Genomic DNA, 26809 nt, shown 5'->3' on the forward strand with positions numbered 1-26809 from the left:
AGTGAAGGGGTTAAATGTAACCATTTCCATATACCAGTGAGTGTATAGCACAGAGATAAGGAAGTCCTCCAGACCGCCTCCCTTTCATCCCTTCCCAGTGAAATAATAACGGTTTCTTTGTATGTAAAGGTCCTTTTACATGGGACGACTATCGGGGCAAATGATGCCTGACACCTGTCCCTGTGTGTCCGCACCCCCATGCTGCCACACGGGAGCTACTGGTGCTGGCTCGCTCATAGAGTGGCCAGTGCAGGAGATTTCTCTCCTCTCACTCCCCCGCCCCCCCCCCCTCCATTAACACAATACAGCGGCTGTTCGCTGTTGAACGGCAGCTGTTTAAACTGAACGATGAGCTTCATCGCTCATCATTTATGCAGCATAAACGATGGATGATCAGCACAGTGTAAATAGCGGCCGTTCAGTAGCGAACAACCGCTGTGTTATCTCAATGGGAGAGGGGCGGGGGAACGAGAGGAGAGAAATTTGCTGCACTGCCCCCCCTGCTGGCTGCTTCGTGAGCAAGACAGATCTGTTAGCACGCAACGTTCATCCCGTGTAAAAGGACCTTTATAGTTACACCTTAAAAGGTGTGAACCTATGTTAATCATTTCAGTTATATCCTATCAGGTATTCTTAGTAGTTTTGGAGGTATGTACTTTTCCTGTGATGTCACTTATGGTATATAAACTACATACAACGTTGAATAAAGTAGAAATCACTTGATACCGCAACAAGGCTGGTGTAATTTGTATTTCTCCTAGGGGCCCAGACTTCTACACGAGATCTGGGATTGTCTTCTCCTTGGTAAACACACAAATTCTCCTTACAATCGACTTTTCAAAATGTGAGAAGATTCCTTTATTTTCTCTGTTCATAGTGGATCGCAGTGCTGTATAAAAATAGTTACTGACAATAAAATTGCTGAAACTTTCCTGAATCTGTAAAATATGCATCAGTGCATGAAAGATCCCTTGAGGGTACTTAAATGTCATTAAGCACATAACCTCTAACAGTGCCCAGTTTTCCTCCTCTTCCTCTTGTGGGTTTGTCACTTTCTCTGATTCTTCCCCAGATATAGTCACCAAGCATTCGCTCATTATACTGGCCTTGGTCCCTCCTTTCAAACTCTTTAATGTCTTGGTGGAATCTTTCCCCTGTTCCTCTGAATATGCGCCCATGTATGACTTGAACACTTCTAGATGTGAATGGAGAACATGCAACCTGAGGGACATTCTGCATCCCATCCTGTGGTGGTTGTTAAGAAGATTCTGAGCCCCATTCGTCTAATGCTTCACCTTGTGATTGCCCAAAAACCATCTACAACATTAATGAAGCTCTGCCATGCTTGCCTTTCAGTTGGTAGCAGCCTCTCCATGATTTCACCATCCTGCATTCATTTCCTCACCCACAAAAATTCCACCTCTGACCTTCGCTTCTGAAAGTTGTGGAAAGACAGTCTTTAGGTATTAGAAAGCTTCAGAATTCGGGTCTAATGCTGACGAATTGTTTAATGAGCCCCAGTATTACGTGAAGAGGAGGCAGTAATATCTTCACACTTTATGTTGTTCTCACAACCACAAGATCATTCCTCGTTGGCCACTCAACAGTTACATAGTGCCTGGCAGTAGCCCTGCTATCCCAGAAACACAAGAAACATGGATACTGATACTTTGTATATCAGTATGGGGACACAGATTGGTTTGGGATTGGCAAAGGCGTCCGACAGGGCTGCATCCTCTCACCCTTCTTGTTTAACCTATATGTAGAAGTGATCATGCGGAAAATGGACCTGGATGAATTAGCAATCGGGGTGAAAATAGGTGGAAGAAACATCAACAATCTCTGTTATGCAGATGACACAACTCTGCTTGCAGAAACAGAAGCCAGTCTGAAGCCGCTGATATAGAAGATTCAAACTGAAAGGTAGAATGCGTAGAATGCGTGCGAGAAGTCATCTTCCTCGGTGCGAACATTGACCAGGCTGGAGAATCTATGCCAGAGATAAAAGGATAGCGTTGGGACGAAGCGCGAGGCTAAACATTGACAAAATCTAGAAGAGAAGGGATATCGGTATAGCAACTAAATGCAGGACAGTGCAAACCACCATTGTCCCCAGAGCCATGTATGGATGTGAGAGCTGCACTGCGAGGGAAGCTGATAGAAGGGGCAGTGATGCATTGGAGCTGCTAGTGAAAGCTGCTGTGTATACCCTGGGCGGCAAGAGTAACAAACAGAGAAGTCCTGAATCGTATAAGACCCGATATATCATTGGAGGGAGAGATGACCAGACTCACCGGAAAACAAGATGACCGGGCTCAGACTCACCAGAAAACAAGATGACTGGGCTCAGACTCACCGGAAAACAAGATGACTGGGCTCAGACTCACCGGAAAACAAGATGACTGGGCTCAGACTCACCGGAGGAGAAATAACCGGGCTCAGACTCACCGGAGCAGAAGATGACCAGGCTCAGACTCACCTGAGGACAAAATGACCGGGCTCAGACTCGCCTGAGGACAAAATGACCAGGATCAGACTCACCTGAGGACAAGATGACTGGGCTCAGACTCACCTGAGGACAAAATGACCAGGCTCAGACTCACCTGAGGACAAGATGACTGGGCTAAGACTCACCTGAGGACAAAATGACCAGGCTCAGACTCACTGGAGGAGAAGATGACCGGGCTCAGACTCACCGGAAAACAAGATGACTGGGCTCAGACTCACCGGCGGAGAAGATGACCAGGCTCAGACTCACCTGAGGACAAAATGACCAGGCTCAGACTCACAGAGGACAAGATGACCAGACTTAGACTCACGGGAGGACAAGATGACCGGGCTCAGACTCACGGGAGGACAAGATGACCCGGCTTAGAATCACAGAGGGCAAGATGACCGGGCTCAGACTCACAGGAGGACAGGAAGACTGGGCTCAGACTCACGGAGGGCAAGATGACCGGGCTCAGACTCACAGAGGACAAGGTGACCAGACTTAGACTCACAGGAGGACAAGATGACCAGGCTCAGACTCACGGGAGGACAAGATGACCGGGCTCAGACTCACGGGAGGACAAGATGACCGGGCTCAGACTCACGGGAGGACAAGATGACCGGGCTCAGACTCACGGGAGGACAAGATGACCGGGCTCAGACTCACGGGAGGACAAGATGACCGGGCTCAGACTCACGGGAGGACAAGATGACCGGGCTCAGACTCACGGGAGGACAAGATGACCGGGCTCAGAATCACAGAGGGCAAGATGACCGGGCTCAGACTCACAGGAGGACAGGAAGACCGGGCTCAGACTCACGGAGGGCAAGATGACCGGGCTCAGACTCACAGAGGACAAGGTGACCAGACTTAGACTCACGGGAGGACAAGATGACCGGGCTCAGACTCACGGGAGGACAAGATGACCCGGCTCAGAATCACAGAGGGCAAGATGACCGGGCTCAGACTCACAGGGAGGACAAGATGACCGGGCTCAGACTCACGGGAGGACAAGATGACCGGGCTCAGACTCACGGGAGGACAAGATGACCGGGCTCAGACTCACGGAGGGCAAGATGACCGGGCTTAGACTCACAGAGGAGAAGGTGACTGGGCTCAGACTCACGGAGGACAAGGTGACCGGGCTCAGACTCACAGAGGACAAGGTGACCGGGCTCAGACACATGGAGGACCAGATGACCAAACTTAGACTCATAGAGGACCAGATGACCAGGCTCAGACTCACGGAGGGCAAGATGACCGGGCTTAGACTCACAGAGGAGAAGGTGACTGGGCTCAGACTCACGGAGGACAAGGTGACCGGGCTCAGACTCACAGAGGACAAGATTACCGGGCTCAGACACATGGAGGACCAGATGACCAAACTTAGACTCATAGAGGACCAGATGACCAGGCTCAGACTCACGGAGGACAAGGTGACCGGGCTCAGACTCACGGAGGACAAGATTACCGTGCTCAGACACATGTAGGACCAGATGACCAAACTTAGACTCATAGAGGACCATATGACCAGGCTCAGACTCACGGAGGACAAGGTGACCGGGCTCAGACTCACGGAGGACAAGGTGACCGGGCTCAGACTCACAGAGGACAAGGTGACCGGGCTCAGACTCACAGAGGACAAGGTGACCGGGCTTAGACTCACGGAGGACAAGGTGACTGGGCTCAGACTCACGGAGGACAAGGTGACCAGGCTCAGACTCACGAAGGACAAGGTGACCGGGCTCAGACTCACGGAGGACAAGGTGACCGGGCTCAGACTCACGGAGGACAAGGTGACCGGGCTCAGACTCACGGAGGACAAGGTGACCAGGCTCAGACTCACGGAGGACAAGGTGACCGGGCTCAGACTCACAGAGGACAAGGTGACCGGGCTCAGACTCACGGAGGACAAGGTGACGGGGCTCAGACTCATGAAGGACAAGGTGACCGGGCTCAGAACATGGAGGACAAGGTGACCAGGCTCAGAACATGGAGGACAAGGTGACCTGGCTCAGACTCACGGAGGACAAGGTGACCGGACTCAGACTCACAGAGGACAAGGTGACCGGGCTCAGACTCACGGAGGACAAGGTGACCGGACTCAGACTCACAGAGGACAAGGTGACCGGGCTCAGACTCACGGAGGACAAGGTGACGGGGCTCAGACTCACGGAGGACAAGGTGACGGGGCTCAGACTCATGAAGGACAAGGTGACCGGGCTCAGAACATGGAGGACAAGGTGACCAGGCTCAGACTCACGGAGGACAAGGTGATCGGGCTCAGATTCATGGAGGACAAGGTGACCGGGCTCGGACTCACGGAGGACAAGGTGACCGGGCTCAGACTCACGGAGGACAAGGTGACCAGGCTCAGACTCATGTATTTTGGCCATATAATGCAAGCAGGGTCACTAGAAAATCTATAATGCTTGGACAGATCAGCGGCAGAAGAAGACCTGGAGCCAAAGAACACGATGGCCGATACTGTTAGAGCGGATACTGGCATGGATATCACACAACTGAGAGAAGCAAAACTGAAAAACATGGAGGAGCTCGCCGGTAGGCTCACCGAGGGCCGTGAATGACTTAATGGCTAACAACAATTCTAGTCCAGAAGTACTGCAGTGTACTCACTTATCATACATGGCTCCTCCCACATCACACACCTCCTCCCTCATCATCCCTGGCTCCTCCCTCATCACACAGGCTCCTCCCTCATCATCTCCCTTATCACACACGGCTCCTCCCTCATCATCCTTGACTCCTCCCTCATCACATACGGCTCCTCCCTCATCATCCCCCCTCATCACACACGGCTCCTCCCTCATCATCCCCAGCTCCTCCCTCATCATCCCTGGCTCCTCCCTCATCACACACGGCTCCTCCCTTATAATCCCCCTTATCACACACGGCTCCTCCCTTATCACCGCTGGCCCCTCCCCAATCACACACGGCTCCTCCCTCATCACGCACAGCTTCTCCCTAATCATCCCCGGCTCCTCCCTTATAACATACGGCTCCTCCCTTATAACACATGGCTCCTCCCCATCACACACGGCTCCTCCCTTATCACCCACGGCTCCTCCCTTATAACACATGGCTCCTCCCTCATCTTCCACAGCTCAACCCTTATCACATAAGGCTCCTCCCTCATCCTCCCCCGCTCCTCCCTTATAACGCATGGCTCCTCCCTCATCACCCACGGCCCCTCCCTTATCACCCACGACTCCTCTCTTATAACACATGGCTCCTCCCTCATCTTCCACGGCTCAACCCTTATCACATAAGGATCCTCCCTCATCCTCCCCCGTTCCTCCCTTATAACGCATGGCTCCTCCCTCATCACCCACGGCTCCTCCCTCGCTATCCCCGGCTCATTACATCAGATCCTGCGGGCCTCGTATTATCATCACGTGGCCCAGACGCTTACTGTTGCCCAAACAAAACATGGCGGCGGCTGCGCGCTGGGCCGTGCCACCTACGTCCTCGCTGATTGGTCGCTCTACCAGTGAGCGGCGTCTTGCCCTACTGTAACATGGCGGCCTCCGACCACGTGGCTGCGCTGTGACCGCCCACACCGGAAAAGCCGGGAGCAGAGCAACCATGGAGGAGAGCGGAGACCCGGGTGAGATATATGACTACAGCAGTGACGTCATCCCGGTATATACCCCGTGTATTATATAGCTCTAGCAGTGACGTCACTATACATATATAGCTGTGCCAGAAGTGATGGGACGGCGCTGAGGGGCCATCAGAGGTGACACCCCCAGTATCCCCGCTCTGTTTCCACGGCCGTGACGGCACGACTTTCATACAAGTGCGGTACTTCCTACAGTAATAACTGCTTGTACCGCCGGGCGGTCGTCTTCACCCTGGCGTAGAAAGCGGCGGGTTTACCAGCGGCCGCAGATCCTCCGTGTTCACCCCACGCTGCTGTGAGGCCGACCCCCGGGGGCTATCGGAGGAGGTCTGGTCGCGGGCGCCAGACGGAGCGGGTGTCTAACATTCCTCCATCCGCAGCGTCGCCGCGGACAGCACAGGCCGCCCTCCGGCCCGCCGCGGACAGCACAGGCCCCCCTCCGGCCCGCCGCGGACAGCACAGGCCCCCCTCCGGCCCGCCGCGGACAGCACAGGCCCCCCTCCGGCCCGCCGCGGACAGCACAGGCCCCCCTCCGGCCCGCCGCGGACAGCACAGGCCCCCCTCCGGCCCGCCGCGGACAGCACAGGCCCCCCTCCGGCCCGCCGCGGACAGCACAGGCCCCCCCCCCCCCCCCGGCCCACGCCGCGGACAGCACAGGCCCCCCCCCCCCCCCCCGGCCCACGCCGCGGACAGCACAGGCCCCCCCCCCCCCCCGGCCCACGCCGCGGACAGCACAGGCCCCCCCCCCCCGGCCCACGCCGCGGACAGCACAGGCCCCCCCCCGGCCCACGCCGCGGACAGCACAGGCCCCCCCCGGCCCACGCCGCGGACAGCACAGGCCCCCCCCCGGCCCACGCCGCGGACAGCACAGGCCCCCCCCCGGCCCACGCCGCGGACAGCACAGGCCCCCCCCGGCCCACGCCGCGGACAGCACAGGCCCCCCCCGGCCCACGCCGCGGACAGCACAGGCCCCCCCCGGCCCACGCCGCGGACAGCACAGGCCCCCCCCCCGGCCCACGCCGCGGACAGCACAGGCCCCCCCCGGCCCACGCCGCGGACAGCACAGGCCCCCCCCGGCCCGCCGCTGCTGCACCCCTTGGTGACGCTACTATTTTGGTCCAAAAGGGACCGATATTTTTTTCTGATTTTCATCGACACTTTTTAAGCCGTATTTCCGGTCGCGGCGGAGGCGGGGCGTTCTCTGCGCGGCGAGCTGGAGGTCCCGGCGCCATTGTTGGGTGCTTATAACGTATTGTAGGACTTATCAATGTGTAAGTGGGAGAGGAGCGCCAATTCTGCCCCCACTTTGTGTCGCAGCGTTTCGCGGGTCACACGTCCGTAAATACTTTGCGGTCCGCCAGCTGAGACCCTGCGTGCGTCCCCGAGATTGTACCGCGCTCTCACAGACTGTTTTACGCAGTACACTTGGTTTTTCTCTATCTGCGTACAGGCGCGGATAGACCCCATAGAGCGCGGCGCCCGCGGATAGACCCCATAGAGCGCGGCGCCCGCGGACAGGCCCCCATAGAGCGCGGCGCCCGCGGACAGGCCCCCATAGAGCGCGGCGCCCGCGGACAGGCCCCCATAGAGCGCGGCGCCCGCGGACAGGCCCCCATAGAGCGCGGCGCCCGCGGACAGGCCCCCATAGAGCGCGGCGCCCGCGGACAGGCCCCCATAGAGCGCGGCGCCCGCGGACAGGCCCCCATAGAGCGCGGCGCCCGCGGACCTTACCGACACGCTGATGTGAGCACAAGGCCATGTAACTGATAGCGCGGATCACACGGGTGTGGAGCGCACACGGAACACGCGGCACACATCCGCTCGTGTCGCCATAGATCACGGATTCGTGTTTTCTGCGGGGCGTACGATTACCGCACCAAAATGATTCCATTCCTATTTTTTATACTCTGTATTTCCTCGTCTTTCGTCCCTGCGGGGGACTTGAACCGGCGATGCTGCGGGCACCCTGATAATACACTGCAGTACTCGTACCACAAGGCTTATCCCTAGTCGTAGCGCTCACAGGCCGTGGCAGACCTCCAGTACATTGCGGGGGGCCGATGACATCACGGAGGGAGCGCCCCCCTCTGTGACCCCTTTACATGCCGCAGTCTACGCCCCGTGGAGCTGCTGCTGATTGTACCTCTTCCCTTGAACAGATGCAGCTCGGCGGAGGACGGAGCCGCTGCAGTGTAAGGTACGTCCTGGGGGGGCGCTGGTTGATCTCATCACCGTGGGGGGAGGCTGTCTGTGACTTGTACCTTACTGTGTCCAGCTGAAGGGTCAGGAGCTCTCCAAGGAGGAAAAGCTTCGTCTGCGGAAGGAGAAGAAGCTGCAGAAGAAGAGCAAGGAGAAGGGGATGGTGGCCGTGGCAACCGCAGGAGGGGAGGACGGCGCCCCCCAGAAAGGTGCGTGCCAATGACCTCATGACTGTGAAGTAGAAGTGGGGGACGGGTGACAGTTTGGTCCTTGCTTCATGTTCTTTGGTCTTGCAGTGGAATCTTCTCAGCCCTCTGTTGCGGTTCCTGTCAGTCCCCCTCCTCCTGCAGTCACATCTGAGGCGCAGACTGGAATAAAGACCAAGGCAGAGCTGCGAGCGGAGAGAAGAGCCAAACAGGAAGCGGAGCGCGTCCAGAAGCAGAGCAAGAAGGTGGAGCAAAGTGCCGCGCCCGCGTCTACCAAGGTGAAGGCACCGCCCGCTGAGAGCCAAATGGGTGAGACACCTTCACAACCTCTATGTCTCAAGTCCTGCTCTGTGGTTTCTCAGCCTCCTCCTTCTCTACCTCGCGGTCGTTGTCTCGCCGCCTCCTCTTCCTCTGCCCCGCCGTCTTCGTCTCACCGCCTCCTCTGCCCTGCGGTCGTCTTCTCGCCGCCACCACCTCCTCTGCCCCGCGGTCGTCGTCTCGCCGCCGCCGCCTCCTCCTCCTCTGCCCCGCGGTCGTCGTCTCGCCGCCGCCTCCTCCTCCTCTGCCCCGCGGTCGTCGTCTCGCCGCCGCCTCCTCCTCCTCTGCCCCGCGGTCGTCGTCTCGCCGCCGCCTCCTCCTCCTCTGCCCCGCGGTCGTCGTCTCGCCGCCGCCTCCTCCTCCTCTGCCCCGCGGTCGTCGTCTCGCCGCCGCCTCCTCCTCCTCTGCCCCGCGGTCGTCGTCTCGCCGCCGCCTCCTCCTCCTCCTCTGCCCCGCGGTCGTCGTCTCGCCGCCGCCTCCTCCTCCTCCTCTGCCCCGCGGTCGTCGTCTCGCCGCCGCCGCCTCCTCCTCCTCTGCCCCGCGGTCGTCGTCTCGCCGCCGCCGCCTCCTCCTCCTCTGCCCCGCGGTCGTCGTCGTCTCGCCGACGCCTCCTCTGCCCCGCGGTCGTCGTCGTCTCGCCGACGCCTCCTCTGCCCCGCGGTCGTCGTCGTCTCGCCGACGCCTCCTCTGCCCCGCGGTCGTCGTCGTCTCGCCGACGCCTCCTCTGCCCCGCGGTCGTCGTCGTCTCGCCGACGCCTCCTCTGCCCCGCGGTCGTCGTCGTCTCGCCGACGCCTCCTCTGCCCCGCGGTCGTCGTCGTCTCGCCGACGCCTCCTCTGCCCCGCGGTCGTCGTCGTCTCGCCGACGCCTCCTCTGCCCCGCGGTCGTCGTCGTCTCGCCGACGCCTCCTCTGCCCCGCGGTCGTCGTCGTCTCGCCGACGCCGCCGCCTCCTCTGCCCCGCGGTCGTCGTCGTCTCGCCGACGCCTCCTCCTCCTCTGCCCCGCGGTCGTCGTCGTCTCGCCGACGCCTCCTCCTCCTCTGCCCCGCGGTCGTCGTCGTCTCGCCGACGCCTCCTCCTCCTCTGCCCCGCGGTCGTCGTCGTCTCGCCGACGCCTCCTCCTCCTCTGCCCCGCGGTCGTCGTCGTCTCGCCGACGCCTCCTCCTCCTCTGCCCCGCGGTCGTCGTCGTCTCGCCGCCGCCTCCTCCTCCTCTGCCCCGCGGTCGTCGTTTCGCCGCCGCCTCCTCCTCCTCCTCTGCCCCGCGGTCGTCGTCTCGCCGCCTCCTCCTCCTTCTCTGCCCCGCGGTCTTCTCCTTCCCATTTATTGTCTTTGCTGCTTCTGTGGACCCCTTTTTGTCTTTTTTCCTCTCCTGCCCCCTACAATTTTTTTTTTCCTCTTCTGTGGCTTCTGCCTCCTTTTCCTGCCTTCTCGTCATCCTCCTTCCTTCTCCTGTCCTCCTTCTCCCTTGGGCAGTCCCTGTTTTTCTTTCCTTCCCTCCCTCCTGCTCTCCCGCAGCCCCTCTTCTCCTCCCTCCTGCTCTCCCGCGGCCCCCCTTCTCCTCGCTGCTCTCCCGCGGCCCCCCTTCTCCTCGCTGCTCTCCCGCGGCCCCCCTTCTCCTCGCTGCTCTCCCGCGGCCCCCCTTCTCCTCGCTGCTCTCCCGCGGCCCCCCTTCTCCTCGCTGCTCTCCCGCGGCCCCCCCTTCTCCTCGCTGCTCTCCCGCGGCCCCCCTTCTTCGCGCTGCTCTCCCGCGGCCCCCCTTCTTCGCGCTGCCCTCCCGCGGCCCCCCTTCTTCGCGCTGCCCTCCCGCGGCCCCCCTTCTTCGCGCTGCCCTCCCGCGGCCCCCCTTCTCCTCGCTGCTCTCCCGCGGCCCCCCCTTCTCCTCGCTGCTCTCCCGCGGCCCCCCCTTCTCCTCGCTGCTCTCCCGCGGCCCCCCCTTCTCCTCGCTGCTCTCCCGCGGCCCCCCCTTCTCCTCGCTGCTCTCCCGCGGCCCCCCCTTCTCCTCGCTGCTCTCCCGCGGCCCCCCCTTCTCCTCGCTGCTCTCCCGCGGCCCCCCCTTCTCCTCGCTGCTCTCCCGCGGCCCCCCCTTCTCCTCGCTGCTCTCCCGCGGCCCCCCCTTCTCCTCGCTGCTCTCCCGCGGCCCCCCTCCTCCTCCCTCCTGCTCTCCCGCGGCCCCCCTCCTCCTCCCTCCTGCTCTCCCGCGGCCCCCCTCCTCCTCCCTCCTGCTCTCCCGCGGGCCCCCTCCATCTCCCTCCTGCTCTCCCGCGGGCCCCCTCCATCTCCCTCCTGCTCTCCCGCGGCCCCCCTCCTCCTCCCTCCTGCTCTCCCGCGGGCCCCCTCCATCTCCCTCCTGCTCTCCCGCGGGCCCCCTCCATCTCCCTCCTGCTCTCCCGCGGGCCCCCTCCATCTCCCTCCTGCTCTCCGGCGGCCTCCCTCCTGCTCTCCGGCGGCCCCCCTCCTCCTCCCTCCTGCTCTCCGGCGGCCCCCCTCCTCCTCCCTCCTGCTCTCCGGCGGCCCCCCTCCTCCTCCCTCCTGCTCTCCGGCGGCCCCCCTCCTCCTCCCTCCTGCTCTCCGGCGGCCCCCCTCCTCCTCCCTCCTGCTCTCCGGCGGCCCCCCTCCCCCTCCCTCCTGCTCTCCGGCGGCCCCCCTCCCTCTTGCTCTCCCGCGGCCCCCCTCCCCCTCCCTCTTGCTCTCCCGCGGCCCCCCTCCCCCTCCCTCTTGCTCTCCCGCGGCCCCCCTCCCCCTCCCTCTTGCTCTCCCGCGGCCCCCCTCCCTCTTGCTCTCCCGCGGCCCCCCTCCTCCTCCCTCCTTGCTGTCCCGCGGCCCCCCTCCTCCCTCCTGCTCTCCCGCGGCCCCCTCCTCCTCCCTCCTGCTGTCCCGCGGCCCCCCTCCTCCTCCCTCCTGCTCTCCCGCGGCCCCCCTCCTCCTCCCTCCTGCTCTCCCGCGGCCCCCCTCCTCCTCCCTCCTTGCTGTCCCGCGGCCCCCCTCCTCCTCCCTCCTTGCTGTCCCGCGGCCCCCCTCCTCCCTCCTGCTCTCCCGCGGCCCCCCTTCTCCTCCCTCCTGCTCTCCCGCGGCCCCCCTTCTCCTCCCTCCTGCTCTCCCGCGGCCCCCCTTCTCCTCCCTCCTGCTCTCCCGCGGCCCCCCTCCTGCTCTCCCGCGGCCCCCCTCCTGCTCTCCCGCGGCCCCCCTCCTCCCTGCTGCTCTCCCGCGGCCCCCCCTTCTCCTCCCTGCTGCTCTCCTGTGGCCCCCGGGTGACGGCTTGTCTCTCCTGCAGTGAAGCGTCTTCCAGAGCACGTCCTCGTTGATGATCCGGCTGCACAGAAGAAACTGGCAAAGAAGCTGGAGAGGCAGCAGGTGAGCGCCCGGCGGTGTGCTGGTGTGTAACCGCTCTCCTCCACCGGGGGGCGCACTCATCTTATTATTGCCCTCTCTTCCCCACGGTAGGCTCGGGGTGAGCGGGTCACGGATGGGCGTGACCTGGAGGTTTGTCAGCGGTGTGCTGTGGGTGTGTGTAACTCTTCTAGTGCTGTGATTGGTTGAGGGATGATTTGGCCTGCTCTGCTGTGCTGCATTGTGGGAGTTGTAGTGTCCATGCATGTACGCAGCTCTGGCTGTGACTAGAGTAGAGCCGGCTCTCACTGCCCCCTGTGTCTGCAGGTTCCTTGCCGCCAGGACTACGGTAGGAAGGTCAGCCTGTTCTCCCACCTCCACCAGTACAGCCGCCGGATACCCCTCACCCAGCAGATGAGGTGAGAATGTCGCCGGCAGCGCAGCGTCCAGCGAGACCCCCGGACTAACCCCTCCCCGTTCTCTCCCAGCATCCCTCACTCCGGGATACACCCAGCCGTGGTGCGGCTCGGACTCCGGTACTCGCAGGGCATCGTCACCGGCTCCAACTCCCGCTGCATCGCGTTATTACACTGCTTTAAACAGGTAAGATAAGGCTCCGCCCACAGCAACATGGAGCTCCGCCCTCTTCTTCCCCGATGACTCACCTGCTGTCTTCTTGTACCACAGCTGATCCGGGACTATACCACTCCGGCCCATGAGGAGCTGTCACGTGACCTGGTCAATAGGCTGAAGCCGGCCATCAGGTGGGGACCCTATGCCATGGGGTGATTGGTGGGCACTGGTGGCACCACCAACCTCATGTCCACGTGCCACGGGGCTGCCCAGAGATGGAATAAGGGTCTGTGTGGGGAGGGAAACCTAGATCAGGAGGGAGGTGGGGTTCTTGAGGGGCGGTGCCCACTGCAGTGGGGGAGGGGCGGTGCCCACTATATTGGGGGAGGGGCTCTGGAGGAGGAGTGGGCTGGTGGTAGAGCCCAGTACGTTGGGCCATGCTGGTGCAGCCCTGATTAGAGACTTCTGCTTGTGCCCCCCACAGCTTTCTGAATCAGTGTCGCCCCCTGTCGGCCAGTATGGGAAATGCCATCAAGTATGTAAAGAAGGAGATCTCTAACATCAGCCGTCAGATGAGTGAGGATGAGGTGAGTGTCGGGGGGTCCGCGGGGAGGGGGTCTAGGACATGGTGTCACGCGGCCCCCCTCACTGTCCCCTGCAGGCCAAGGCGCACCTGTATCAGTGTATCGATGGCTTCATCCATGAGAAGATCGGGCTGGCGGCTCAGGCCATCGCCAAGTCTGCGGCAGAGAAGATCAGCGAGGACGACGTCATCTTAGTGTTCGGCAGGTGAGTAGAGCGCTGGCCAACCCGTCCCCAGGCTGTGGCTCCTGGCAGTGACCCCCCCCCCCCCCCGCCCCTTGTCCCCAAGCTGCGGCTTCTGGCGGTGACACCCCCCCATCCCCGGCCCTTGTCCCCAGGCTGCGGCTCCTGGCGGTGACCCCCCCCCCCCCCCCCTTCCCCCACTGCCCCTTGTCCCCAAGCTGCGGCTCCTGGCGGTGACCCCCTCGGTATATCTCTTCTCAGCTCCTCACTGGTCAGCTTCACGCTCTGCGAAGCGCACAAGAGTGGCAAGAAATTTCGCGTCATCGTGGTGGACAGTCGGCCAAGACTGGAGGGCCGAGAGACCCTGAGGAGGCTGGTGACCTGCGGCATCCACTGCACCTACATCCTGATCACCGCCATCTCCTACATCCTGCCTGAGGTGAGGGTCTGCCTATACTCACATCCAGAGCTGCAGGCCGTGTTCTGCACCGTGTCTATACTCCAGTCACATCCAAAGCTGCAGGCAGTGTTCTGCACTGTGTCTATACTCCAGTCACATCCAGAGCTGCAGGCAGTGTTCTGCACCGTGTCTATACTCCAGTCACATCCAGAGCTGCAGGCAGTGTTCTGCACCGTGTCTATACTCCAGTCACATCCAGAGCTGCAGGCCGTGTTCTGCATCGTGTCTATACTCCAGTCACATCCAGAGCTGCAGGCAGTGTTCTGCACCGTGTCTATACTCCAGTCACATCCAGAGCTGCAGGCCGTGTTCTGCATCGTGTCTATACTCCAGTCACATCCAGAGCTGCAGGCAGTGTTCTGCACCGTGTCTATACTCCAGTCACATCCAGAGCTGCAGGCAGTGTTCTGCACCGTGTCTATACTCCAGTCACATCCAGAACTGCAGGCAGTGTTCTGCATCGTGTCTATACTCCAGTTACATCCAGAGCTGCAGGCAGTGTTCTGCATCGTGTCTATACTCCAGTCACATCCAGAGCTGCAGGCAGTGTTCTGCATCGTGTCTATACTCCAGTCACATCCAGAGCTGCAGGCCGTGTTCCGCATCGTGTCTATACTCCAGTCACATCCAGAGCTGCAGGCCGTGTTCTGCATCGTGTCTATACTCCAGTCACATCCAGAGCTGCAGGCAGTGTTCTGCATCGTGTCTATACTCCAGTCACATCCAGAGCTGCAGGCCGTGTTCTGCATCGTGTCTATACTCCAGTCACATCCAGAGCTGCAGGCAGTGTTCTGCATCGTGTCTATACTCCAGTTACATCCAGAGCTGCAGGCAGTGTTCTGCACCGTGTCTATACTCCAGTCACATCCAGAGCTGCAGGCAGTGTTCTGCATCGTGTCTATACTCCAGTCACATCCAGAGCTGCAGGCAGTGTTCTGCATCGTGTCTATACTCCAGTCACATCCAGAGCTGCAGGCCGTGTTCTGCATCGTGTCTATACTCCAGTCACATCCAGAGCTGCGGGCCGTGTTCTGCATCGTGTCTATACTCCAGTCACATCCAGAGCTGCAGGCTGTGTTCTGCATCGTGTCTTCTGCTGGGCTGTGACTGCAGGGTGTCATGGTGCAGTAGAAGCTCCGGAGGTGACTGGAGTATAAGCCATCTTTAGCGGTGGTGGACGCAGGGTCACATGACTGCCCCGGGGGCGGGGCTCTGATTGCGATGTTTTACACTCAGGTATCGAAGGTGTTCCTGGGGGCGCACGCCCTGCTGGCGAACGGATACGTCATGTCCCGCGTGGGGACCTCCCAGATCGCGCTGATCGCCAAGGCCCACAACGTGCCGGTGCTGGTGTGCTGCGAGACCTACAAGTTCTGCGAGAAGGTCCAGACCGACTCCTTCGTCTCCAATGAACTGGGTGAGAGCGTCTCTTCTGCTCTGCCTTAAAGGGGCGGGCTGTGTGCTGCGGTGGGTGGAGTCTCATCGGTTTACCCAGCCGTATTTTTGGCCTTAAAGACACTTTTTAGCTAGAAATAATCTTACCAGAAAGTGTGTTGGGCTGATGTCAGGAGGCAGCAGCGGCAGAGAAGTGCGAGGTTCCTGGCACCGTTGTGCAATATTATTTCAGATATTAAATGTGTACTCAAGCTGCACTGTGTGTGTGGTGCTGGTACTGTACTTGAGCTGTGCTCTGTGTGTGTGTGTGTGTGTGGTCCTGTACTCGAGCTGCTCTCTGTGTGTGTCCTGGTACTGTACTCGAGCTGCACTGTGTGTGTGGTGCTGGTACTGTACTTGAGCTGTGCTCTGTGTGTGTGTGTGTGTGTGTGTGGGTGTGTGGTCCTGTACTCGAGCTGCTCTCTGTGTGTGTCCTGGAACTGTACCCGAGCTGCGCTGTGTGTGTGTGGTCCTAGTACTGTACTCGAGCTGCGCTGCTCTCTGTGTGTGTCCTGGTACTGTACTCGAGCTGCACTGTGTGTGTGTGGTCCTGGTACTGTACTCGAGCTGCACTGTGTGTGTGGTCCTGGTACTGTACTCGAGCTGCGCTGTGTGTGTGGTCCTAGTACTGTACTCGAGCTGCGCTGTGTGTGTGGTGCTGGTACTGTACTCGAGCTGCGCTGTGTATGTGGTGCTGGTACTGTACTTGAGCTGTGCTGTGTGTGTGTGTGTGTGTGTGTGTGTGTGTGTGTGTGTGTGTGTGTGTGTGGTCCTGTACTCGAGCTGCGCTGTGTGTGTGGTGCTGGTACTGTACTTGAGCTGTGCTCTGTGTGTGTGTGTGTGTGTGTGTGTGTGTGTGTGGGTGTGTGGTCCTGTACTCGAGCTGCTCTCTGTGTGTGTCCTGGAACTGTACCCGAGCTGCGCTGTGTGTGTGTGGTCCTAGTACTGTACTCGAGCTGCGCTGCTCTCTGTGTGTGTCCTGGTACTGTACTCGAGCTGCACTGTGTGTGTGGTGCTGGTACTGTACTTGAGCTGTGCTCTGTGTGTGTGTGTGTGTGTGTGTGTGTGTGTGTGGGTGTGTGGTCCTGTACTCGAGCTGCTCTCTGTGTGTGTCCTGGAACTGTACCCGAGCTGCGCTGTGTGTGTGTGGTCCTAGTACTGTACTCGAGCTGCGCTGCTCTCTGTGTGTGTCCTGGTACTGTACTCGAGCTGCACTGTGTGTGTGTGGTCCTGGTACTGTACTCGAGCTGCACTGTGTGTGTGGTCCTGGTACTGTACTCGAGCTGCGCTGTGTGTGTGGTCCTAGTACTGTACTCGAGCTGCGCTGTGTGTGTGGTGCTGGTACTGTACTCGAGCTGCGCTGTGTATGTGGTGCTGGTACTGTACTTGAGCTGTGCTGTGTGTGTGTGTGTGTGTGTGTGTGTGTGGTCCTGTACTCGAGCTGCGCTGTGTGTGTGGTGCTGGTACTGTACTTGAGCTGTGCTCTGTGTGTGTGTGTGTGTGTGTGGGTGTGTGGTCCTGTACTCGAGCTGCTCTCTGTGTGTGTCCTGGAACTGTACCCGAGCTGCGCTGTGTGTGTGTGGTCCTAGTACTGTACTCGAGCTGCGCTGCTCTCTGTGTGTGTCCTGGTACTGTACTCGAGCTGCACTGTGTGTGTGTGGTCCTGGTACTGTACTCGAGCTGCACTGTGTGTGTGGTCCTGGTACTGTACTCGAGCTGCGCTGTGTGTGTGGTCCTAGTACTGTACTCGAGCTGCGCTGTGTGTGTGGTGCTGGTACTGTACTCGAGCTGCGCTGTGTATGTGGTGCTGGTACTGTACTTGAGCTGTGCTGTGCTGTGTGTGTGTGTGTGTGTGTGTGTGTGTGTGTGTGTGTGTGTGGTCCTGTACTCGAGCTGCGCTCTGTGTGTGTCCTGGTACTGTACTTGTGCTGTGTGTGTGTGTGTGTGTGTGTGTGTGTGTGTGTGTGGTTGTGGTCCTGGTCCTGGTCCTGTACTCGAGCTGCGCTGTGTGTGGTTGTGGTCCTGGTCCTGTACTCGAGCTGCGCTGTGTGTGGTTGTGGTCCTGGTCCTGGACTCGAGCTGCGCTGTGTGTGGTTGTGGTCCTGGTCCTGTACTCGAGCTGCGCTGTGTGTGGTTGTGGTCCTGGTCCTGGACTCGAGCTGCGCTGTGTGTGGTTGTGGTCCTGGTCCTGGACTCGAGCTGCGCTGTGTGTGGTTGTGGTCCTGGTCCTGGACTCGAGCTGCGCTGTGTGTGGTTGTGGTCCTGGTCCTGGACTCGAGCTGCGCTGTGTGTGGTTGTGGTCCTGGTCCTGGACTCGAGCTGCGCTGTGTGTGGTTGTGGTCCTGGTCCTGGACTCGAGCTGCGCTGTGTGTGGTTGTGGTCCTGGTCCTGGACTCAAGCTGCGCTGTGTGTGGTTGTGGTCCTGTACTCGAGCTGCGCTGTGTGTGGTCGTGGTCCTGGTACTGTACTCGAGCTGCGCTGTGTGTGGTCGTGGTCCTGGTACTGTACTCGAGCTGTGCTCTGTGTGTGTGTGTGGTCCTGTACTCGAGCTGCTCTCTGTGTGTGTCCTGGTACTGTACTCGAGCTGCACTGTGTGTGTGGTCCTGGTACTGTACTCGAGCTGCGCTGTGTGTGTGGTGCTGGTACTGTACTTGAGCTGTGCTCTGTGTGTGTGTGTGTGTGTGTGTGTGTGTGTGTGTGTGTGTGGTCCTGTACTCGAGCTGCGCTCTTTGTGTGTCCTGGTACTGTACTTGTGCTGTGTGTGTGTGTGGTCCTGGTCCTGTACTCGAGCTGCGCTGTGTGTGGTTGTGGTCCTGGTCCTGTACTCGAGCTGCGCTGTGTGTGTGTGTGGTCCTGGTACTGTACTCGAGCTGCGCTGTGTGTTTGTGGTCCTGGTACTGTACTCGAGCTGCGCTGTGTGTGTGTGTGTGTGTGTGTGTGTGTGTGTGTGTGTGTGTGTGTGTGTGTGGTTCTGGTACTATACTCGAGCTGCGCTGTGTGTGTGGTCCTGGTACTGTACTCGAGGTGTGTGTGTGTGGTCCTGGTACTGTATGTGGGGTGTGTGTGATCCTGGCACTGTACTCGAGCTGCGCTCTGTGTGTGTCCTGGTACTGTACTTGAGCTGTGCTGTGTGTGTGTGGTCCTGGTACTGTACTCGAGCTGCGCTGTGTGTGTGGTCCTGGTACTGTACTCGAGGTGTGTGTGTGTGTGTGTGTGTGTGGTCCTGGTACTGTATGTGGGGTGTGTGTGATCCTGGCACTGTACTCGAGCTGCGCTCTGTGTGTGTCCTGGTACTGTACTTGAGCTGTGCTGTGTGTGTGTGGTCCTGGTACTGTACTCGAGCTGCGCTGTGTGTGTGTGTGTGGTCCTGGTACTGTACTGTACTCAAGCTGCGCTGTGTGTGTGTGGTCCTGGTACTGTACTCGAGCTGCGCTGTGTGTGTGGTCCTGGTACTGTACTCGAGGTGTGTGTGTGTGTGTGTGTGTGTGTGTGGTCCTGGTACTGTATGTGGGGTGTGTGTGATCCTGGTACTGTACTCGAGCTGCGCTCTGTGTGTGTCCTGGTACTGTACTTGAGCTGTGCTGTGTGTGTGTGTGGTCCTGGTACTGTACTCGAGCTGCGCTGTGTGTGTGTGTGTGTGTGTGTGTGTGTGTGGTCCTGGTACTGTACTCGAGCTGCGCTGTGTGTGTGTGTGTGTGTGTGTGGTCCTGGTACTGTACTCGAGCTGCACTGTGTGTGTGTGGTCCTGGTACTGTACTCGAGCTGCGCTCTGTGTGTGTCCTGGTACTGTACTAGAGCTGTGCTGTGTGTGGTTGTGGTCCTGGTACTGTACTTGAGCTGCGCTGTGTGTGTGTGGTCCTGGTACTGTACTCGAGCTGCGCTGTGTGTGGTCCTGGTACTGTACTCGAGCTGCGCTGTGTGTGTGTGTGTGTGTGTGTGTGTGTGTGTGTGTGTGTGTGTGTGTGTGTGTGTGTGTGGTCCTGGTACTGTACTCGAGCTGCGCTGTGTGTGTGTGGTCCTGGTACTGTACTCGAGCTGCACTGTGTGTGTGTGGTCCTGGTACTGTACTCGAGCTGCGCTCTGTGTGTGTCCTGGTACTGTACTCGAGCTGTGCTGTGTGTGTGTGGTCCTGGTACTGTACTCGAGCTGCGCTGTGTGTGGTCCTGGTACTGTACTCGAGCTGCGCTGTGTGTGTGTGTGGTCCTGGTACTGTATGTGGGGTGTGTGTGATCCTGGTACTGTACTCGAGCTGCGCTCTGTGTGTGTCCTGGTACTGTACTTGAGCTGTGCTGTGTGTGTGTGTGTGGTCCTGGTACTGTACTCGAGCTGCGCTGTGTGTGTGTGGTCCTAGTACTGTACTCGAGCTGCGCTGTGTGTGTGTGGTCCTGGTACTGTACTCGAGCTGCGCTGTGTGTGTGTGTGTGGTCCTGGTACTGTACTCGAGCTGCACTGTGTGTGTGTGGTCCTGGTACTGTACTCGAGCTGCGCTCTGTGTGTGTCCTGGTACTGTACTCGAGCTGTGCTGTGTGTGTGTGGTCCTGGTACTGTACTCGAGCTGCGCTGTGTGTGGTCCTGGTACTGTACTCGAGCTGCGCTGTGTGTGTGTGGTCCTGGTACTGTACTCGAGCTGCGCTGTGTGTGTGTGTGTGTGGTCCTGGTACTGTACTCGAGCTGCGCTGTGTGTGTGTGTGTGTGGTCCTAGTACTGTACTCGAGCTGCGCTGTGTGTGTGGTCCTGGTACTGTACTCGAGCTGCGCTGTGTGTGTGGTCCTAGTACTGTACTCGAGCTGCGTTGTGTGTGTGTGTGGTCCTAGTACTGTACTCGAGCTGCGCTGTGTGTGTGTGTGGTCCTAGTACTGTACTCGAGCTGCGCTGTGTGTGTGTGGTCCTGGTACTGTACTCGAGCTGCGCTGTGTGTGGTCCTGGTACTGTACTCGAGCTGCGCTGTGTGTGTGTGTGTGTGTGTGTGTGTGTGTGTGTGTGTGTGTGTGTGGGGTCCTGGTACTGTACTCGAGCTGCGCTGTGTGTGTGTGGTCCTGGTACTGTACTCGAGCTGCACTGTGTGTGTGTGGTCCTGGTACTGTACTCGAGCTGCGCTCTGTGTGTGTCCTGGTACTGTACTCGAGCTGTGCTGTGTGTGTGTGGTCCTGGTACTGTACTCGAGCTGCGCTGTGTGTGGTCCTGGTACTGTACTCGAGCTGCGCTGTGTGTGTGTGTGTGGTCCTGGTACTGTATGTGGGGTGTGTGTGGTCCTGGTACTGTACTCGAGCTGCGCTGTGTGTGTGTGGTCCTGGTACTGTACTCGAGCTGCACTGTGTGTGTGTGGTCCTGGTACTGTACTCGAGCTGCGCTCTGTGTGTGTCCTGGTACTGTACTCGAGCTGTGCTGTGTGTGTGTGGTCCTGGTACTGTACTCGAGCTGCGCTGTGTGTGGTCCTGGTACTGTACTCGAGCTGCGCTGTGTGTGTGTGTGTGGTCCTGGTACTGTATGTGGGGTGTGTGTGATCCTGGTACTGTACTCGAGCTGCGCTCTGTGTGTGTCCTGGTACTGTACTTGAGCTGTGCTGTGTGTGTGTGTGGTCCTGGTACTGTACTCGAGCTGCGCTGTGTGTGTGTGGTCCTGGTACTGTACTCGAGCTGCGCTGTGTGTGTGTGGTCCTAGTACTGTACTCGAGCTGCGCTGTGTGTGTGTGGTCCTGGTACTGTACTCGAGCTGCGCTGTGTGTGGTCCTAGTACTGTACTCGAGCTGCGCTGTGTGTGTGGTCCTAGTACTGTACTCGAGCTGCGCTGTGTGTGTGGTCCTGGTACTGTACTCGAGCTGCGCTGTGTGTGTGGTCCTAGTACTGTACTCGAGCTGCGTTGTGTGTGTGTGTGTGTGTGGTCCTAGTACTGTACTCGAGCTGCGTTGTGTGTGTGTGTGTGGTCCTGGTACTGTACTCGAGCTGCGTTGTGTGTGTGTGTGGTCCTAGTACTGTACTCGAGCTGCGTTGTGTGTGTGTGTGGGGTCCTGGTACTGTACTCGAGCTGTGCTGTGTGTGTGTGGGGTCCTGGTACTGTACTCGAGCTGCGCTGTGTGTGTGTGTGGTCCTGGTACTGTACTCGAGCTGCGCTGTGTGTGTGTGGCCCTGGTACTGTACTCGAGCTGCACTGTGTGTGTGTGGCCCTGGTACTGTACTCGAGCTGCACTGTGTGTGTGTGGTCCTGGTACTGTACTCGAGCTGCACTGTGTGTGTGTGGTCCTGGTACTGTACTCGAGCTGCACTGTGTGTGTGTGTGGTCCTGGTACTGTATTTGAGGTGTGTGTGTGTGTTCCTAGTACTGTACTCGAGCTGCGTTGTGTGTGTGTGTGGTCCTAGTACTGTACTCGAGCTGCGTTGTGTGTGTGGTCCTAGTACTGTACTCGAGCTGCGCTGTGTGTGTGTGGTCCTGGTACTGTACTCGAGCTGCGCTGTGTGTGGTCCTGGTACTGTACTCGAGCTGCGCTGTGTGTGTGTGTGTGTGTGTGTGTGTGTGTGTGTGTGTGTGTGTGTGTGTGGTCCTGGTACTGTACTCGAGCTGCGCTGTGTGTGTGTGGTCCTGGTACTGTACTCGAGCTGCACTGTGTGTGTGTGGTCCTGGTACTGTACTCGAGCTGCGCTCTGTGTGTGTCCTGGTACTGTACTCGAGCTGTGCTGTGTGTGTGTGGTCCTGGTACTGTACTCGAGCTGCGCTGTGTGTGGTCCTGGTACTGTACTCGAGCTGCACTGTGTGTGTGTGTGTGGTCCTGGTACTGTATGTGGGGTGTGTGTGGTCCTGGTACTGTACTCGAGCTGCGCTGTGTGTGTGTGGTCCTGGTACTGTACTCGAGCTGCGCTGTGTGTGTGTGGTCCTGGTACTGTACTCGAGCTGCACTGTGTGTGTGTGGTCCTGGTACTGTACTCGAGCTGCGCTCTGTGTGTGTCCTGGTACTGTACTCGAGCTGTGCTGTGTGTGTGTGGTCCTGGTACTGTACTCGAGCTGCGCTGTGTGTGGTCCTGGTACTGTACTCGAGCTGCGCTGTGTGTGTGTGTGGTCCTGGTACTGTATGTGGGGTGTGTGTGATCCTGGTACTGTACTCGAGCTGCGCTCTGTGTGTGTCCTGGTACTGTACTTGAGCTGTGCTGTGTGTGTGTGTGGTCCTGGTACTGTACTCGAGCTGCGCTGTGTGTGTGTGGTCCTGGTACTGTACTCGAGCTGCGCTGTGTGTGTGTGGTCCTAGTACTTTACTCGAGCTGCGCTGTGTGTGTGGTCCTGGTACTGTACTCGAGCTGCGCTGTGTGTGTGTGTGGTCCTAGTACTGTACTCGAGCTGCGCTGTGTGTGTGGTCCTAGTACTGTACTCGAGCTGCGCTGTGTGTGTGGTCCTGGTACTGTACTCGAGCTGCGCTGTGTGTGTGTGTGGTCCTAGTACTGTACTCGAGCTGCGCTGTGTGTGTGGTCCTAGTACTGTACTCGAGCTGCGCTGTGTGTGTGGTCCTGGTACTGTACTCGAGCTGCGCTGTGTGTGTGGTCCTAGTACTGTACTCGAGCTGCGTTGTGTGTGTGTGTGTGTGGTCCTAGTACTGTACTCGAGCTGCGTTGTGTGTGTGTGTGTGGTCCTAGTACTGTACTCGAGCTGCGCTGTGTGTGTGTGTGTGGTCCTGGTACTGTACTCGAGCTGCGTTGTGTGTGTGTGTGGTCCTAGTACTGTACTCGAGCTGCGTTGTGTGTGTGTGTGGGGTCCTGGTACTGTACTCGAGCTGTGCTGTGTGTGTGTGGGGTCCTGGTACTGTACTCGAGCTGCGCTGTGTGTGTGTGTGGTCCTGGTACTGTACTCGAGCTGCGCTGTGTGTGTGTGGCCCTGGTACTGTACTCGAGCTGCACTGTGTGTGTGTGGCCCTGGTACTGTACTCGAGCTGCACTGTGTGTGTGTGGTCCTGGTACTGTACTCGAGCTGCACTGTGTGTGTGTGGTCCTGGTACTGTACTCGAGCTGCACTGTGTGTGTGTGTGGTCCTGGTACTGTACTCGAGCTGCACTGTGTGTGTGTGTGGTCCTGGTACTGTATTTGAGGTGTGTGTGTGTGTGTGTGTGTGTGTGTGTGTGGTCCTAGTACTGTACTCGAGCTGTGTGTGTGAAATAGTGGGGGAGGAGGGTATCCTGTCCTGGTACTGTACTCGAGCTGTGTGTGTGAAATAGTGGGGGAGGAGGGTATCCTGTCCTGGTACTGTACTCATCGCAGCTTTACATTTAACTGAGTGGTTGGAAGTGCTGACCTATTGTTTTCTGTATGCATTGCATTAGTGGGGAGTGACGGCAGAGGTACATGCTGATGTCATGGGGGCGATAGAGGGCAGGGAGAGGTACATGCTGATGTCATGGGGGCGATAGAGGGCAGGGAGAGGTACATGCTGATGTCATGGGGGCGATAGAGGGCAGGGAGAGGTACATGCTGATGCCATGGGGGCGATAGAGGGCAGGGAGAGGTACATGCTGATGTCATGGGGGCGATAGAGGGCAGGGAGAGGTACATGCTGATGCCATGGGGGCGATATGGGGCAGGGAGAGGTACATGCTGATGCCATGGGGGCGATATGGGGCAGGGAGAGGTACATGCTGATGCCATGGGGGCGATATGGGGCAGGGAGAGGTACATGCTGATGCCATGGGGGCGATAGAGGGCAGGGAGAGGTACATGCTGATGCCATGGGGGCGATATGGGGCAGGTAGGGGTACATGCTGATGTCATGGGGGCGATAGAGGGCAGGGAGAGGTACATGCTGATGCCATGGGGGCGATAGAGGGCAGGGAGAGGTACATGCTGATGCCATGGGGGCAGGGAGAGGTACAGGCTGATGCCATGGGGGCGATATGGGGCAGGGAGAGGTACATGCTGATGCCATGGGGGCGATAGAGGGCAGGGAGAGGTACATGCTGATGCCATGGGGGCAGGGAGAGGTACAGGCTGATGCCATGGGGGCGATATGGGGCAGGGAGAGGTACATGCTGATGCGATAGAGGGCAGGTAGAGGTACATGCTGATGCCATGGGGGTGATGAAGGGCAGGTAGAGGTACATGCTGATGCCATGGGGGCGATATGGGGCAGGGAGAGGTACATGCTGATGCGATAGAGGGCAGGGGGAGGTACAGGCTGATGCCAGGGGGGCGATAGAGGGCAGGTAGGGGTACATGCTGATGCCATGGGGGCGATAGAGGGCAGGTAGAGGTACATGCTGATGCCATGGGGGCGATAGAGGGCAGGTAGAGGTACATGCTGATGCCATGGGGGTGATGAAGGGCAGGTAGAGGTACAGCCCCACTTACCCTCCTCGGTTCTGTCTCCATCCTACAGATGACCCTGATGACCTGATTGTGACCCGGAAGGGCCGATGTCCATTAAATGAGTGGGAGGATAACCAATGGCTGCGGCTGCTGAACCTGGTGTACGACGTGACGCCCCCGGACCTGGTGGATCTGGTGATCACGGACCTTGGCATGATCCCCTGCACGTCTGTGCCCGTTGTGCTGCGGGTGAAGAGCGGGGAGCAGTAGGACGGGGGTCCTGGTGTTATTAAACATGTGTCTGCTCTGTAGCCGTCTCTACTGGTGTATATATGGGGGGGGGGGGGGGGGGGGGGAGATAAGATTGGCAGCTGTCCGCTGTGGCATTGGGGGCACAGAGCCACGGACCCTGAGACGAGGAACCAGCCGCGGTCAGCCGGGCCCCCCCCTCCAGCCGCGGTCAGCCGGGCCCCCCCCTCCAGCCGCGGTCAGCCGGGCCCCCCCTCCAGCCGCGGTCAGCCGGGCCCCCCCTCCAGCCGCGGTCAGCCGGGCCCCCCCTCCAGCCGCGGTCAGCCGGGCCCCCCCCCTCCAGCCGCGGTCAGCCGGGCCCCCCTCCACCCGCCGGGGTCTCTTTTACAAGTCTAACAGATAACAGATTTTTTCCCTGTCGGCTCTGACATCTGCAGCGTCTGTTTATGATGCCGAAACGGCGGCGGGAGGACAAGTCTGCGCCGCCATCCACTCATGGTTGTGTTGCGGATTTTGAAGGGTTTCCCCTGCAGAAGTGCCATGAATCTGCTTGAGCGATGTGAGCGCAGCGCGGAGACGACCGGACCACGACCGCGCGGTGCGGTCGTTCCTGCGCTGTGGTCCGATCGTTCCTGCGTCGCGCTGTGGTCCGATCGTTCCTGCGGCGTGGCCCGCGTTGCGCTGTGGTCCGATCGTTCCTGCGGCGTGCTGTGGTCCGATCGTTCCTGCGGCGTGGCCTGCGTCGCGCTGCGGTCCGATCGTTCCTGCGGCGTGGCCCGCGTCGCGCTGCGGTCCGATCGTTCCTGCGGCGTGGCCCGCGTCGCGCTGCGGTCCGATCGTTCCTGCGGCGTGGCCCGCGTCGCGCTGCGGTCCGATCGTTCCTGCGGCGTGGCCCGCGTCGCGCTGCGGTCCGATCGTTCTTGCGCCGTGGCCCTTGTCACGCTGTGGTCCGATCGTTCCTGCGGCGTGGCCCGCGTTGCGCTGTGGTCCGATCGTTCCTGCGGCGTGCTGTGGTCCGATCGTTCCTGCGGCGTGGCCCGCGTCGCGCTGCGGTCCGATCGTTCCTGCGGCGTGGCCCGCGTCGCGCTGCGGTCCGATCGTTCCTGCGGCGTGGCCCGCGTCGCGCTGCGGTCCGATCGTTCCTGCGGCGTGGCCCGCGTCGCGCTGCGGTCCGATCGTTCCTGCGGCGTGGCCCGCGTCGCGCTGCGGTCCGATCGTTCCTGCGGCGTGGCCCGCGTCGCGCTGCGGTCCGATCGTTCTTGCGCCGTGGCCCTTGTCACGCTGCGGTCCGGTCGTTCCTGCGCCGCGCTGCGGTCCGGTCGTTCCTGCGCCGCGCTGCGGTCCGGTCGTTCCTGCGCCGCGCTGCGGTCCGGTCGTTCCTGCGCCGCGCTGCGGTCCGGTCGTTCCTGCGCCGCGCTGCGGTCCGGTCGTTCCTGCGCCGCGCTGCGGTCCGGTCGTTCCTGCGCCGCGCTGCGGTCCGGTCGTTCCTGCGCCGCGCTGCGGTCCGGTCGTTCCTGCGCCGCGCTGCGGTCCGGTCGTTCCTGCGCCGCGCTGCGGTCCGGTCGTTCCTGCGCCGCGTCGTGTTGCGGTCCAATCGTTCCTGCCCATCACACTGACAAACTCAACAAAGGCCGGTTTCCAGGGAGCGTCAGTCCGTCGCTGCAGCCAGAACGCTTCTGTAACGGCAGTGTTTGGCTTATTTTCCAGCGGTCTTTTTTAACTCTTTAGCCGCCGCGGCTCACGGTTTTCCGACCATAAATAGACGCTGCGGCTTCGGAATCTGCAGACTGCGCTGTTGGTTGAACCTCATCCACTTGCGCCGGGAACAATGTGTGTTTACCTCCTGTGTGAGGGAACAGGACGCACA

At 59.8% G+C, this 26809-nt stretch overlaps 1 protein-coding gene across 2 annotated transcripts; it reads left to right on the forward strand.

Annotated features, from left to right (window-relative positions):
- Window positions 1-5994: 5994 nt before the first annotated feature.
- On the forward strand, window positions 5995-25004 carry EIF2B4 (eukaryotic translation initiation factor 2B subunit delta). 2 transcript variants are annotated; one of them, XM_066594348.1, is made up of 14 exons: window positions 5995-6119; window positions 8294-8331; window positions 8410-8542; window positions 8630-8848; window positions 12128-12207; window positions 12298-12336; window positions 12511-12602; window positions 12672-12786; window positions 12871-12947; window positions 13241-13343; window positions 13418-13545; window positions 13783-13960; window positions 15218-15398; window positions 24764-25004. In XM_066594348.1, the coding sequence occupies exons 1-14, from the start codon at window positions 6098-6100 to the stop codon at window positions 24961-24963; spliced, it is 1605 nt and encodes a 534-aa protein (XP_066450445.1). In that variant the 5' UTR covers window positions 5995-6097; the 3' UTR covers window positions 24964-25004. The 2 variants fall into 2 exon arrangements, with proteins under 2 accessions (XP_066450445.1, XP_066450446.1); XM_066594349.1 differs by lacking the exon at window positions 12298-12336 and having other exon boundaries at window positions 5997-6119.
- Window positions 25005-26809: the final 1805 nt, after the last annotated feature.

This window comes from Eleutherodactylus coqui, chromosome 1 (genome assembly GCF_035609145.1).
Source record: "Eleutherodactylus coqui strain aEleCoq1 chromosome 1, aEleCoq1.hap1, whole genome shotgun sequence".
Taxonomy (NCBI): Eukaryota; Metazoa; Chordata; class Amphibia; order Anura; family Eleutherodactylidae; genus Eleutherodactylus; species Eleutherodactylus coqui.

Bases quoted from the DNA above. Each gene is read 5' to 3' on its own strand.
- EIF2B4 (XM_066594348.1), top strand. From the start codon at position 6,098: ATGGAGGAGAGCGGAGACCCGG. The intron at 12,337-12,510 runs GTTTGTCAGCGG...CTGTGTCTGCAG, and splicing joins CGGATGGGCGTGACCTGGAG to GTTCCTTGCCGCCAGGACTA. The intron at 15,399-24,763 runs GTGAGAGCGTCT...TCCATCCTACAG, and splicing joins CTTCGTCTCCAATGAACTGG to ATGACCCTGATGACCTGATT.